A 15,548-nucleotide genomic window follows, 5' to 3' on the forward strand; every position below is an offset into this window, starting at 1 on the left:
GACCTGAGCTGAAGTCGGCCGCCTAACCGACTGAGCCACCCAGGTGCCCCTGAAAACAATGTCTTAAAAATACCTTATCAACACCTTCCTGTAAGCATACACTGATGTGGCTTTATTTTATAAATCACTACCATCCTTTCTGAAAGTGGATTTAAACAGCATCTCATATTAGTACAATTAATCCGTAGGCATCAGGCACTAAAGAAGTATGTATGGTAGAAAATTACTTGCTCTTGTCTCGTGTTCCGCTTTGTCTATGTTACTTGAACTTCATTTTGCCACTCTATAAAAAGGAAAGCAATTTCAACAGACTTAGGTCTGTGAGATGCCCTCAACGATCACATACTTCTCTCTTAAATCTCTTAAGACGGATAAACTTAAACCATTCCTGAAAACTAATCCTTTTCTTTTAAATTCTCTACCGAAGACTCCCTCATTTCCTCCAGGAACGTGATTCAATACATCAAACCCTTTGTAAGATTTCACACTACCTAGCTTACATCTCTTCTACAATATAAGCCCACTTGCTCTGCTCCTAATACCATCCATACATGGTATTCCTTCAACCATCGGAAGATCTAAATCCCCAACCAGTATTCTTTTCTCCACACTTAATCCAGTCCCTTAAGCCTGTAAGAATCCGAAAAGTGGAATGTAATAAGGCAGTGCTTGTTGGTTTTAACAGCACACTTGATAGATAAGCGAATCTTCCTTCATCCCAGAGACCACTTTTTTGACTGCCATTAAAACACAGGTCTGAGAAATCCCCAGTGTAGGAATTTGACACGCGTCATATGTGGTAATATGCTACGCTTAAGTGTCTTCAGTAAATCCGACACAGAATTCAAAATTTCAGTTTACTGTAGTTACCATAAAGGGGGTACTTCTGGCACAGACGAGCCCTTGCAAACTACCACTGCTGCAGACCATGGCACACACCTTGACCTGTGAGTGGAGTCTCACTCTTTAACTCACGTTGAGTTGAGGCTTCCAGATCATTAATCTTAAAACAAAAAACAAAACAAAACTTCTAAGATTCCTTATAGCTGACAGCTCATGACGAAGTTGAAATTTACCTTCAAGAAAGATTGAGGAGTCAAAATAGTTATTTTTCTCACTTGCAGTGGACACTTGTAACTGCTATGGTTTAATTACACACAAGGTGGACATTACCAGTAACTGTGTTACGATGACATCCTGAGGCTCGGTGATTTCATTTGCTTCTCTTATCTGAATGTGTCTTTTCTACATCCCTGTGAAGGATAATTCTTACTCATACAAACAGCCAACTTTGTTTTTTTTCTCAAGGGTCAAATATCATCCTGGTTTGAAAAAAAAAAGGATCAAAGAGCCGTGACTAAAAGAATCCCAAAGATAAAATTTGGTGTACTAATTTTTAATCGTTTACCTTTTAGAACTTATGTTTCATATCGAGAACTTGGCAGGTATGATCTAGTAATGCCATAATCAGTACCACTTGAATATAGATACAGTAGTTTTCTTTCATGGATTTCAAACTGAATTTTTGCCCATTACTTTGCTTTCAATGTTCCTGGGGGCTACAGAGAGGCAAGTGTTTTATTATCACTGCATGATAGATGGTGAATGTTTATTAAGTGACTTGTTCATGGCCCCACTATTGATAACAAAACACCCATACCCTGGATCTCACCTAACGCCCAAGTCCACAAGACCTGATGATATAATCAAGTCCCCAAAGTCCCTTAAGTCCCTTCCCACCTGTGTTTCCCTATCTCATTCCTGCCCACCCTTCAAAGCCCGGCTCCTATCCCACTCTTCCCGAACACATCATTTCAAGCACTAATTTGGCTCTTCTCATTCACACTAAAAATCAGATTTTTTCACATATTCATTCTGTGTCTGGAGGAAGGCAGCCAACTGTATACCTCCTTGGAGAAATCCTTAGGTGCACAATGGTTTTGCCAAACAAAACAAAAAAATTACTCGATAAATATTTGAACTGCCTGATGTATTTTAACCTCAGTTTTTTGAGACGTAAGCACCTTAAATATCATAGAGCTCTGTGATTCATTTTTATATTTTATTGCTTCAAATGCTTCAAACTATGGGAAATCTTTGGTAAAAATAAAGACAAAAAAATTTTCACAAGAACTTTACACAAAGCATTGCACAACAATGTTCTTCAATACACATGAAATAATAGAGGAATGTTCAGAGTCCTCAGTGAGGAAAGTAACTGTACAGTATTCATAGTTCTTCATTTTAAAACAAAACAGTTTTCATAAATATTTAAAATATTTCCTAAGTTCTTATCACATATTAACATCTGTATTTCAATCAGTGTGTTGAACTTATATTATTATTAAAATAAAAATAATTAACAGAAGTGTGTTTTTCTGTTACCTGTGACAGCATCAAGTTCTCCCTCCCCAACCAATTCCGCTCACTTCCCACGAAACTAGAGGGAGGTAACTAACATAAAAATCAATATGGTTCTCAATCAAGCCCTCTGCGGAAAAGAGGAAAATATTTCATGTCTATTGTTACACAGACATTTCTCTGGTGGTTTGTTTGTGCAGTCTCAGACTTGGCCAGCTTTCAGCTGATCTAAATGACTTCTCAGCTCAGGACACAGCTCAATTAGCAGCAATTCCATCAGCACCTAAACCAAGAAAGAGGAAAAAAAAAAAAAAGTAGAAAAATGTGGGATTTTTCTCTAAGGGTACACGCCTATGTCTAAGAGAAAAGTCTAATTTTAGGTCTAAGATGATTCTCCACGAACCACTCACTCTCAAATGAATGGAACTCATATAAACTCCATTTAATATCAGATTGATTCATTTCAGGGTCTCCTTGCCATGTCACACCATCAACAGTATTTCATATTTAACATTATAATCAGACGACTTGGAAACAGTCTGCTTTGCTGAAGTACGAAAACTAAGCAGTCACACAAAAAGGTGATGCGCATCTGGTCTGAGAGAAGGACGGACTGCGCGCCGGAGGCATGGTTTTTCCCTTTTCTTTTACCAAACTGAACAACTGAACAGTCAGATGACAATGAAGCACAGTACATAAATGGGGTGAGAGTTATAAGCAACAAGAATGATTAAGTATGCAACCCCCACATGTGAACAGAAACGTAAAACTGAATTAACAGTAAATCCTCTGGTTGCCTTTCAATTACTCACAAATAACAGATGCTTATTGGCTCTTGTTTCCTGCAGTGCATTGAAGATTTTTATTATACCATGCCGGGCATTTTGCTGTCCAACGAGGCTCTGAAGCGTATCTGAAAAATCAGGTTTACATTCTGTGCTACTACTGACAAAAAGTTTACAATCCACACATATTCAGTGAAGGAGACAGGACACGGTGTACCCACAACAAATAAAGGCACTGGGGCAGGAGGGACATAAACGATCAGTTCTCTCAAATGTTTAAAGAGAAAATGTCTATTTAGAAGTTTTCGACATCAGGCATTTATACAAATTACAATTTGAATACATTGCTACCCAATTAAAAAGTAACCTCTCTAAACCGTGTACTCTGGCAGGATTTTTAAAGCACAAAACTTACTATCTGTTCTAAAACATTTTTCTAATTAAAAAAAGCATTACAACCACTACTGTTCTCATTAAGATTCTCAGTATAATTCCTTAGCAAGGGACAAGTTTTAAAAGAAAAAAAAAACTGATCATTTTTTTTCAACGTAAATAACGTTTTCTGAGAGATATAAATGAAAAACGCCTTAATAAAGTTAGTTCCCTTTGTGTCTCTGTACGTTTCAGGATCAGAACTGAGGCCTCACCTGGAATGTTTTCAAGCAGCTTCTGCTGTGCTCTCTGTTTTGTTTCCTGACTTTGTTCTTCGCTTCTGATTGTGGTTGGAGGTGCCAATTTCCCATGTGGCCAAAAAGCATCCCGGAAAACGTTGATGTAGTAAACCAACATTTGCTCGCTGAAAATCCAGTTCACGGTGTCCCGGATTTGTCTTTTAAGAGAGAAACGTTTCTTGGATGACGTTTTGAAAAATGTTATCCTCTATTCTCACAAGGCATTTATCAGTGGGTAGGTTAAGATACAGCCTGATCTACACGTTTGATGAATAAACTAGGAATTGAATTTTTAAACTCGGGCTCGGAAAGATATTTTTTATTTTGGTGGTGCTGGGTAACCATTCATCTCTCAAGCTCACATGTCCATCAGTGCTGAGCTATCCAAATGTTTGCCACACGGTACCTGCAATCTGTAAGGACAGGAACTAAGAGGAAACTGATTTGTTTGAAGCTGGCAACTACTCTGTGCACAGTGCTACACACACCAATTTCTCCAGGAAGTGGTATAAACTGAAAACATGCATTCATTTGAAGACTGTTCAAAGTGGTGTGGAAAACTTTCCTGAGCTCCTGGAGTCTTGGGGAGGAACCTAGCTATTTTCGCTGTCTCTTGTGTCGCCCTGGCAGATCCTGCTGGGCCGAGTGCTCTGACCCAGCGTAAGCATTTCGCGTGCTCACAAGGCGAGGAGAAAAAAAGATACCACCTTTCACCCTAAAGTGAAGGACTCCAGAAAGATAAACTGCTATCTAGTGTATTTCACATTTCCCTGGGAATGAAAGTTGGGCAGACATTTGACTTGCACAGTTAACAAATAAATGGCTTTTAGCCGGTTCTCCAGGTCTTCCACGCAACCCTGTTTCATTAGTCATTAGAAAAATTCTAACCCGTGACAGGATTTCTACTGTCGAGAGACAAGTAACACAGTTCAAAGACCCCAAGAGAGGTTGGAGGGTGAAAAGGGGGAAAGAATCTTGACGATGCCAGAAAGACCTGAAATTTCAAACTCAATTCATGAATTACAATAAATCAAAAAGCCTTTAAAGAATCTGACTTCCCAACCTGATTTTTAGAGGGGCAATGTAAGGCTTTCAGGAACAGTATCTGAAATAGATGTTTCAAGCCTCGTACTTTGCACAGTTATCAGTTACCACTGTGGTCTACGCTCTGCTATGAGTTAAAACTGGGTTAATTCTGTTTCTAACTGCATGTCTCCTAAGATACTTCCCTATGCTGCCTAGAACTGGGCAATTCATATCTAGACCAAATAAAATAATTGTATTAATTTAATGGGACTTCTGCTTTAAGAGAGAACCTGCCAACCTGCCTGCCTGCCTAAGAAAAATCTACGTAAAAACGCAGACACCTTCCGCCGCCCCCCTACCCAGTCTTGTTTTGAGTTACTCACTGGCACTGCACGAAGAAAATTTCACTTTGCAACTCAAAATTAGGTAAGTGACTCGTACCAAAGGCCATCACCTACGTATTTTCTATCAATTTAAGTCTGACTCTCAATTAGCCAAAACCAAAGGAAGCTTTTGAATCAATCCTGGTGTGTGAAATTATAGCTGGGACAAGGCACGAGGCACATACTGTGCTGCTGCTTCATTTTGTGATGTGTTCTCTCTGCTAAAGGCAAAAATAGCAAAGGGCCAGGTGCTCCATCATTTCTCTGCCTGATAAAAAGCCCACTGAAATGAACGGCCTGAAAACTCTCTACATGACGCCTCTCCTCCAAGCCCCATAAAAATAACTGCCAATGGATTCACCACACACAGACCGCCACTGCTCATTTATAATTAAGAGCCAATATCATAAATAGGAGCAAGAAAAGTGTGCATGATTTGCTGAAACTGAAAAGGAAAATAAATTAGCACGTCTGTAGTACTGGGAAATACAGGGCCATTTTGGAATTTTCTTTATCCAAAGCCCATCTATGTAACAGTTAAGAGGTTTGCCTTAGATTGAAATGGTAAGTTCAACAGGCCATCTTTCCGACGAAAACAAAAGCCTATGATACTAAGTCAACTAAATATGCCACTAATACCATTTGTTAAAAACTCTGACAAGTAAATTTTGCTTCTGACCACAAGGAAAATATATTCTATTTGGGAATGAATAAAAAGATAACTTGCTCTTTACTGTTTCCCTCAAAAACGTGTAAGATTTACCTGATAACCATGTGTACAAAGTCACTATGATGGTTTTAACAGCTCATCTTTCACTAGGGAAAATCTGGTAATTTCATCTTAAAATATTTTTCTGTACAAAAAAACTGACTTTCCCCCCTTATCTTTTAGCAAGTAATTCACATTTTTATTGTACAGGAAGTCATAAGAGTACTGGATATAGAGTTAAACTCTCATGTGTATGGATAATGTACCATTGGTTAGAATATACACATGGCTTACAATGGTGGTATATGTCCACATATCTCAATGGATGGGTATTAAGATATGAACTAATAAAAGCAATTACCACTTTATTGTTACCCCAACTCAGGGGAAAAAAAAAACACATATGGTTTGCATTTCCCTCCAAATAAATGCCTGCCAGATGATGTTCACTGCACTTTCATTTTGGCTTAGAGTCTAAGCCTTAAACTGATTCCCATCATGCAACATAAAAACACTATACCCAAGATACTCAAACTGGTCATCATGATCAAAAGAGAACTTTACAGAACAGAACTTTTAGGGTTTTAGGGTTTTTTTGTTTTTTTAATTTAATTTTTTTTTTTAACTAATCTCTACACCCAACATGGGGCTTGAACTCACAACCCTGAGATCAAGAGTCACACGCTCCACCCACTGAGCAGCCAGGTGCCCCTACAGAACAGAATTTCCTGACCCTGTCAGCCAGAATGCTGAAGCTAGCTCAAGCTTTTATCATCTAGTTCACCATGCATCCTGTGGGAGAAATTCGTTCCCTATCCAATCTTAGAATCCTAATGGAAACAAAATGAGAAAATATAATGCCTTCAGCTAGAGAGATCCCCGGCTACTATATCACAAGGTAATTTGATTTTTAAGGCAAAGAGTAAGGCATTAATTCAAACATTCATTTCATGAAACTCACTTGTTGATGGTTCTTCCAAAAGTGACCTGAACGAGAGCAATTAATGTTCTTCTCACCCACTTAAACACTAAAATAGAAATGGGGAGAAAAGAATTTATCACAGTATATCACAATTATGACATTTTCGGAGCTGCACAAAGCATAAATCTTACCATTTGACTCAATCTGAGTTCTGACACCAAGTAATGACTAGGATATCTGCAGAATTTGGGTCCAGGTTAGCAAACTGCTGTCAAAAAAAACTTCTTCTAAGCCTTCATTTTCCACATAGTAACCGATGAGATGAAACCTAAGAGTTTTTATAGCTTTTCAATGCCTAAACAACAGCTGAGTCAGCGAATGGAAACAATACTCTACTTCACCATGTCCCCAGGCCGCTTACCCGTCTGTTTTCCACCAGCAGACACTGCAAAGCCTATTTTAGGTTTCTGTCTGGCTTGTTGAACCCAATTTTCTAACACACTGCTCTGAATGAGAAATATCTGTGGTCAAATGTTGACAAATATTTTGAAATATGAATGAGCTGATGGGCCTAACTTCCCTTTTGGATAGCCGTTTGTAGATCACTCCATACTTTATGTATTTTATGCCCTTGGGAGAAAGGTGAACTGTCAAGAGCTGGGACCCTGAGTGAGCTGTGACTTTGGCGCACTCCTGTGCCACTTCCCAGAGCAGCTGGGCACAAATCACCTTCTCTGAGCCTCAGTTTCCTCATCTGTTCAAGGGCATGTGTTTTGCTTTACAAATCTTGTTGACATCTTACGCGAGTGCTGTGAAAGTTTCGACAGACCTAAACTTTAATTACCAACATGAAGACACATTTTTAAAGGTACAGAATATGAATATAAACCAGAAGAAGGCAAAGAAATGTGGGGAGGATGTTTTAGGTCTGCAAATTGGAATCTAAACCAAATTTTCCATCTATACAAATTCACATCCATTCACTGAAATGTTTAGTTACTCACACATAAGCAAATGAGAAATTCAGGCTTGGCTCTTAGAGTTCAGGGCTCCTGCCCGAGTAGGAAAACCTAAAAGGGACTAAATCCACAAACACCTCTGTACGAGGCAAACCACCCAAACAAAATCAACCATCAACACAGACTTGGCCCTAGACTTTTAAAACGTTCCAAAGTCATTTCTAACTTTATTATAAATGGATCCAAGTACCCAGCTAAAGTAGTGTTGTTAACCTGTCAAGTAAGAGTCAAGTCTTAGAATCAGAACTATGCTTCAAAGGTGCCTTAAATTTTTTATGGAATTCAGAGCACTCTGATAGCACGCAGACTCGCTCATTTTAGGCTGGGAGCAGCACATCTGCCGGTGCTGATAACCTCACTCTGGCTTTCCAGGGCAGGAGAGACGCAGCTCATACTGTCATGGAAACTGATCTGGATCACCCCAGAAGAACCAAGGGGCACTCGGAGATCGTGGAAGGCAGGAGGTTTATTTTACACCGGTGGGCTCAGAGGAGATCATTCTCCGGAGGTCTGAGCCCAGAGCGTCAACAGAGGGGACAATTTATAGTCTGTTACTTCCGCATTCCTCATTAGTAGTAATTTGGTACATGTGGCAAGCAGGGCGGGAAGAAGAACCTGGAAGGGGAGTCTTAGGGCAGGGGCTTATAACAGATTTTTCTCTATCAATACGCAGAGGGTCTGAGGACACAGGCAGCTCTAAGAATGCCTGACGGCCAAGCGACAGTTCTACGTTTTTTAAAAGGCTGTATTACTGATCCCCTTTTGTACACTGAACTAGAGCAGGAACCAAAAATGTCTTTGGTACAAATTCTCTCCCAGCACTGATATGCCTTTACTCCCTTCTTCCAATCCTCTCCCGGTCCCCATTCCCCATACTGCACAGGAATCAGCCCTATTCTTCCTTCCAAGGACTCATCTGTTCAGACACATAAGCAGCTGCAGCAACACTGGCATTTTGCTGATGGCAAATATATCACATCTCATTATAAATGATGTTCTATTTATTCCCCTCTGAAATGTCACTAGCAAAACCAAATATGCTTCTGAGCAGGCATGTGGTAGAGGAAATCCAAGCTGCAAAGACAAGACTTTGGGCCCTACTCCCATCCATCATGTCTCTGGATCCCTTTGTTTCACAAAGAGCACACTGACCAAAGGCTACAATGGTGCTTCCTCATTCTTATCAACTCCGTGGGAAATGGGCAAGACTCACGATTTATGAGCCAGATTTCACCGACGAAGAGTCAGATTTTGGGTGGAGAACTAGTTTTTCCTGCCTACACTGTACCTAGGTAAACATCAGTATATATCTTAGAGCCTCTAAAACATAGAACAGGGATAGATAGCTTTTTCATCTGAAAGGATCTTTGGTATTTGGATGATATTCTATCACAGATTACTTCTTCATTTAACCATCCGCCATTTCTAAAGTTTAGCCTAGTTCCAAATTTCCATTATTGAAATTATGCTAAAATGAACATCCTTACGTATAAATCTCTGCCTGCAGTTTAGAACTGGGTCTATGGCTTAATGCGAATTACATTTTTGGAACCCCTGCGGTGTAAGTTCACCAAAGAAAGAAGCTACATCTGATATACTTTTCTTTCTCCTTACAGAGTGATCTCTACAACATATGCTCCCAAAGCGTTTGCTGATTGTTTTAGCTCTGGCTTATTAATGACTAAAATAATTAATTCTGGCACTTAAAATTTTCTTGCCTGTGCATCCATCCAGGCATTTTATTGATCACTGACTATGGATGAGGCATCACAGTAGATGGTGAGGACTAAGACACATAAAACATGCTCAAACTTGCAATAGTACTTGAAGTTTTTTCATCTGCTAATAATCCTTTAAGTGATATATTAAGGGATATACAAATAAGAAGGGAAGCCCAGCTCCGTTTCCTATACAGGACCAACCCCCAGCCCATACTCTTCACCCGAAGGGAAAAGCTGCTAATCTGGGTAGACAGCACAAGACAGGACAACATATTACTGGCTGGTGGCATTACGAGGCCTTACCAATGCTTACTCCTCACATGGGTTTCCTCTTGTAGGTGGTCGGCTGTGACTTCAGGCACCTGTCCTATCTCTAGCTAGTCCTGAGGCTCTCGGTACACGGAGCACACTGATCTCAGGGTTCAGAGTGTTGGGGGGCTGTGGAAGGTGACCGTGGGCAGAGGGACCTATTCAGGACTCAAGACTCAGCCACCCAGTACAGTTTGACCTTTTATCCAAGTAATACTCTGGGGGAGAAGCACCTGTGTGGGTCTTAACACGAATACTTTGATTCTGTTTTTGCCCTTGTTTCTGCCAAGTACGTCTCCCTCAGGTACCGCTAGGGTGACATTTCTCAACCTTGGCGCTCTTTTGGACAGGACAGCTCTTTGTTGTGGGCGGTGCCCCGGGCCCTGGAGGGGGTTTGGTGGCATCCCTGGCCTCTCTCCACAAGATGCCAGGAGCACCATCCCCCAGGTTGTAACAACCAAAAGTGTTTCCAGATATCACCAAATGTCCCCTGAGGGACAAAATTCCCCCACCCTTCCACTGATAACCACTTCTCAACAGGGACAGAGGTAGCTGAAAGGCAGGCCTGAGGCATTTCCTGTGTCCCTGACCAGAGTACAACCTCACAGCACCAAAACCTTACCTTTATCAACAGGGCTCCTTCCCTGACTATGCACAATTATAAAGCAATGAGGCTATGCTAAACCACGTAAAAAAGAAATTCAAAGCATTCTATCTGTGTTCAGAGGAACACGGCAGAGGGTAACTCAGGACCCAAAGTTCCCCAAGTACAGAGGTTGTGGCCTCGAGTTCTCCCACAGTATCTGGTTGGCTCGTAAATGTGTTTGCTGATGAGTGAATGGATATAGATACAAATGTGATTCAGGAATAAAGGGGTATTATGAGTGTGTGGGTGGGTGTGGGTGCGTGACCACTTAAATAAATCACAAAGAGGCTTACTTCCTCGAAGTTCAAAGATCTCCCCAATCAACATGAAACATGGCTCAGCCAAGGCATCTTTCCTCCCATCCACATCATCACCATAATCTGACAGGTCACTGTCCTCCTCTGTCTCCTCCTGGGGGTACAGAAAGGTCAGAGGAAGTCACTTATCCAAGTTAGAGTTGTTCTTTTCTTTCACATGTAAATTCCAACCTATGGGCTCACATTTCAACCTTAAACACTCATTTGACTTTCCTACATACAGAAATCTATGCATTCTCAACACGGGGCAAAATGTGTACCTAACCCCAGGGAAAAGCTTGATGTTAAAGGCTTATTCAAGGTTTAAAATACTTTCGAAAAACCTCTATCACTGTATTAGTAAGGAGTGAATTAGTAGATAACAAAATAGTTTTCTAACCATTTTGAGTTTCAAAAGTAAACCTTTTTAACTTAAAAGTCATGATTTTAAATTCGCTGTTAAAATGTTTTTTTAAATTCCCTGTTTTTTTAAATGTCTTTTTTTTTTTGATGTTTATTTTATTTTTTGAGACAGAGAGAGAGACAAAGACAGAGACAGAGGGTAAGCAAGAGAGGGGCAGAGAGAGAGGGAGACACAGAATCCGAAGCAGGCTCCAGGCTCCGAGCTGTCAGCACAGAGCCCGACGTGGGCTCGAACTCACAAACTGCAAGATCTCATTTTCTGATCTGTGTATCAGCAAGTTTCAGTTCAAAACTCATTATGTGCCAGGTACCAGGCTACTGCAAATAGGGGTGATGTGGGTCCAGACTTTCGGCGGCCCACAGCGATCTGGGGAGAATGACAAATACACATGCAGCTGTTTCTACACAGGGGGCGAAGTGCTGTCACAGAAGCACAAACACAGGCAGTGGAAGGAGAGCTGAGCATCATTCTGATGTCTGCAGAGGCAACAGCTGAAGCTGTGAACCACGCAGAGGGCTAGTAACAGCACTGTGGGGGACAGGCAGGGCAGGGGAAAGGACTGAGAAGTCAGAGGCAGGAGGAGTTTCCAAAACTTCACAGCAACACCAAATACTGCAGAAGAGGGGGAAGAAGGTGAAAACAGAGAGGAAGCCACTGGATCGGGCCGTGGGCACTCACTCTTAGAGATAATCTCATAGTGACTGAGCCATAAGGTAAACTCCAAGAGGTTCAGGAATAAACGGGAGGTCATGGAGGAAAGCTAACCGACTACGGGCAGACATGACATATATGGCTCCGAGGGGCAGAGGTGGGAGAGATGCTTGGGGGGTGAGCAGGTTTCCACAGAGACCCGAGCACCGGTGTGGATATGCTCTGTGGGGTGTCCAGATTTCTCTCAGCTCAGAATGCAGTAAAGTAGCATGCTCCTGTCCATCATCCACGCCTTCTGTCCGAACTCATTAAACCAATCCTGGCGAAGAGGCAGTAGCATTTGGCGATGAACGCCAAGGAGGTAATGAATGTCTCCATAAGGAGACACCAAATTTCAGCAATGGTCTTGAGCAGTTTGCTGAAGAGCCAAAGATGGGGCTTCAGTGTCCTAAACATAGCTAGGAGCTGGCTCTGCAGGGAAGCCTGAGCTCTAGAACACAAGATCGTTGGGGTGCCTGGGTGGCTCAGTCGGCTGGGAGTCCGACTTCAGTTCAGGTCATGATCTCACAGCTCGTGGGTTTGAGCCCCGCGTCAGGCTTTGTGCTGACAGCCCAGAGCCTGGAGCCTGTTTCAGATTCTGTGTCTCCCTCTCTCTCTGCCCCTCCCCTGTTCACGCTCTGTCTCTGTCTCAAGAATAAATAAACATTAAAAAAAAAAAAATTTAGAATACAAGATCGCAAATGTCTGCAGCCTCTCTCTATTCACTTCTTTACCCATGAATGTCACTCCTAGACTCATCTTCCTTCAGAATATTCCATGACCTTCCATTCCCTGAAAATAAGTTCTGACCACCTCAGCTTGGCATGACCTTGCCCCCGGCCCCTTCTGCTTTTTGCCTAATATTCCATTAATTAGCTCCCTCCAGACGCCCTCCTCTCTAGTCCCATGACCTACTGACTGTCCCTCTCATACCAGCCTCCCCATAATGACGACCCACATCTCCAGGGATGACTGGTCCACCACTTTTACAGGGGCTCCCAAACAACTTCGCATCCACATTTCGCCTACCGATCTTGTTATTACTCTTTGCTGTATCATAACTCTTGCAAGTGGCTTATAGGGGAGCACAAGCAGGTGTCCCCAAAGTATGACAGCCATAATAACTGAAAATGGATGTACCTGCTCCCCGACGCCCCACCAGTAGCATGCTTTCAACAAATATCTGGTACTTAAAACAGCCTTCAAAAAGATGTGCCTAAGTCTGCAAGAATGGCACAACTGGGGTGCACGTGTGGCTCAGTCAGTTGAACATCCAACTACCGATTTCGGCTCAGGTCATGATCTCACGGTCCTGAGATAGAGCCTTGGGTCTGGCTCCACAGTGAGCGTGGAGGCTGCTTGGGATTCTCTGTCTCTCCCTCTCTCCCTGCCCCTCCCCCACTTTCTCCATCTCTGTCTCTCTCTGTTTCTCACTCAAAATAAACAAACATTTTTTTTAAAAAATGGCACCTTTCAACAGCTTACCTCTTGATGTGAGAAGAAGTCGCGAGGAAGTCTTTCCAAAAATGAGGATAATGAAAAAGTGGATTTTTTCCCCTGCACATCAATAACCTTGAGGTAGTCAGGAGAAGGGCTCAAAAAGGCATAAAGTGCTTCACTCTGACACAGTCTTTCATCTGAAAGCAGATTCTGCGGAGGAAAGAGGGTGGGTTACTCCCAGCGAGGACTACACCTAAACTGCTGGAAACCAGCACAGATACAGGCGAGCGAGGCACAGAGGACTGCGCTGGGGATTTACCTCCCCGATTCTGAACCCCAAACCGCTTCCCTCTCCTGCTGAAACAGAACATCTGAGATTAATTGCAGTGATCTCGACCCTCTCCTGGGAAACTGGGGCACCCTAATCATCCTGCTCGTGGGGGATGCGGCGTGGACAACAGAACGCACTCGGTTTGCACCACAACAAAGAACTCCTGCTTTGCACACAGCTGACAGACCTGTGGCCACCGCCTCTGAATGTCACCTTCACCCGCCTGTGTTGGAACACCTTACACACCACCCACTGCGCAAGGACCCTCTACGCGCTGACAGCACGAAGCCTGCTTGGGATTCTGTCTCCCTCTGTCTCTGCCCTTCCCCAACTTGTGATCTCTCTCTCCCTCTCTCTCAAAAATAAACCTTAAATAAAAAACAAACAAATAAATACTCGAAAAAACACAATACAGGATTTAGGATTAAAGAGACCAATCGTGGGGCGCCTGGGTGGCTCAGTCAGTTGGGTGTCCGACTTCGGCTCGGGTCATGATCTCGGTGCTGGTGGGTTCGGGCCCCGTGTCGGGCTCTCTGCTGACAGCCTGGGGTCTGGAGCCTACTTCGGATTCTGTGTCTCTCTCTTTCTGCACCTCCCTTGCTCATGCTCTGTGTCACTCTCTCTCAAAAATAAATAAACATTGAAAAAAACTTAAAAAAAAGAGACCAAAGGGAAATAGTGCCCCATTTATGATGTAATCTCTCTGGGGTAGAGGGACACTGGGAGCACTGTGCTTCTGCTATGACAGCCTGGGGTGGCAGAAGAGGTTAGGTTCTAATTTTTTTTTTTTAATGTTTATTTATTTTTGAGACAATGTGAGAGAGTGCAAGCAGCGGAGGGGCAGACAGAGGGAGACACAGAATCTGAAGCGGGCTCCAGGCTCTGAGCTGTCAGCCCAGAGCCCGACGCGGGGCTTGAACTCACGAACCGTGAGATCATGACCTGAGCTGAAGTCGGACACTTAACCGACTGAGCCACTCAGGCGCCCCAAGAGGTTAGGTTCTAGTCTCAGTGGACTTGGTCCCTGACAGTCACATGACATTTGTTCAGGCAAAGGTTGAAATCTGATAAACTCTATGACCTTCTCTAGAACAAGTACTTCTGAGAACACCCCATACTGCCACACAGGGGACAGGGGGTCCAAGGGTGCGACCAACATTCCAGTGGTTATTAGCTTCCTGTGTCCTGCATGAAGACTGGACTGGAAATAGGAACGTTCTGACTCAGATGGAGGGAAGGAGGTTAATGCGGATGAGGAGTGGGTGTCACTACCGCCTTCCCTGGCCCCGGAGCCCAACAGATAGGCCTTTATTCCTTTTACAGAGCATCAAATGTTCACTTGTATGTAAGGATAGATTAGAAGGAGTGAGATACTCTCCCCCTAACTTGATTTCACTTAGCTGATCTATACTCTCCAGCACTGTTTTATAAGATAGTAAGAAATGACTAAGTCTTGAACTTAATACAATCACTATAAAGAAATCATTAAGGGTAATAAGACTTTGGCCTAAATTATATTCGATTATGAAGGAAAATAATCAAATTAAATACATAGGAAAAGTCAGAAATTCTCAAAGATGTCTGTGGGGCAAGGTATAATTGTTTTTTAACTTTTTTTTTTAAGTAGCCTCTACCCCCACATGGGGCTCCAACTCACGACCCTGAGATCAAGATCAAGATCCAGAGTCGCTTGCTCTACCAACTGAGCCAACCAGGCACCCCCTGGGGTTTTATAGTGTTTAAGCTCTTTGGGGATGGCATCCCATTCCCAACTCCTTCCCACAAACACCTAGAGCACGTTGTCCTATTCTAGTG

General features: G+C 42.6%; 1 protein-coding gene across 3 annotated transcripts in view; it reads right to left on the minus strand.

Moving 5' to 3' along the window:
- Nucleotides 1–2,048: 2,048 nt before the first annotated feature.
- The window catches only part of SNX25 (sorting nexin 25), a 131,318-nt gene continuing 117,818 nt past the window's right edge, over nt 2,049–15,548 (minus strand). For all 3 annotated transcript variants that reach the window (XM_047091819.1, XM_047091817.1, XM_047091818.1), the window contains 6 exons: nt 13,448–13,612; nt 10,846–10,963; nt 6,897–6,963; nt 3,794–3,975; nt 3,174–3,274; nt 2,049–2,644 (listed from right to left, as the gene is read on the minus strand). In XM_047091819.1, the coding sequence (XP_046947775.1) occupies nt 2,564–2,644; nt 3,174–3,274; nt 3,794–3,975; nt 6,897–6,963; nt 10,846–10,963; nt 13,448–13,612 (714 nt within the window). In that variant the 3' untranslated portion in view covers nt 2,049–2,563. The remainder of the gene's footprint in view (nt 2,645–3,173; nt 3,275–3,793; nt 3,976–6,896; nt 6,964–10,845; nt 10,964–13,447; nt 13,613–15,548) is intronic.

The sequence above is a fragment of the Lynx rufus genome, unplaced genomic scaffold (genome assembly GCF_022079265.1).
Source record: "Lynx rufus isolate CCGP_SWC_20201006 ecotype Redwood Valley unplaced genomic scaffold, mLynRuf1.p SCAF_3, whole genome shotgun sequence".
Taxonomy (NCBI): domain Eukaryota; kingdom Metazoa; phylum Chordata; class Mammalia; order Carnivora; family Felidae; genus Lynx; species Lynx rufus.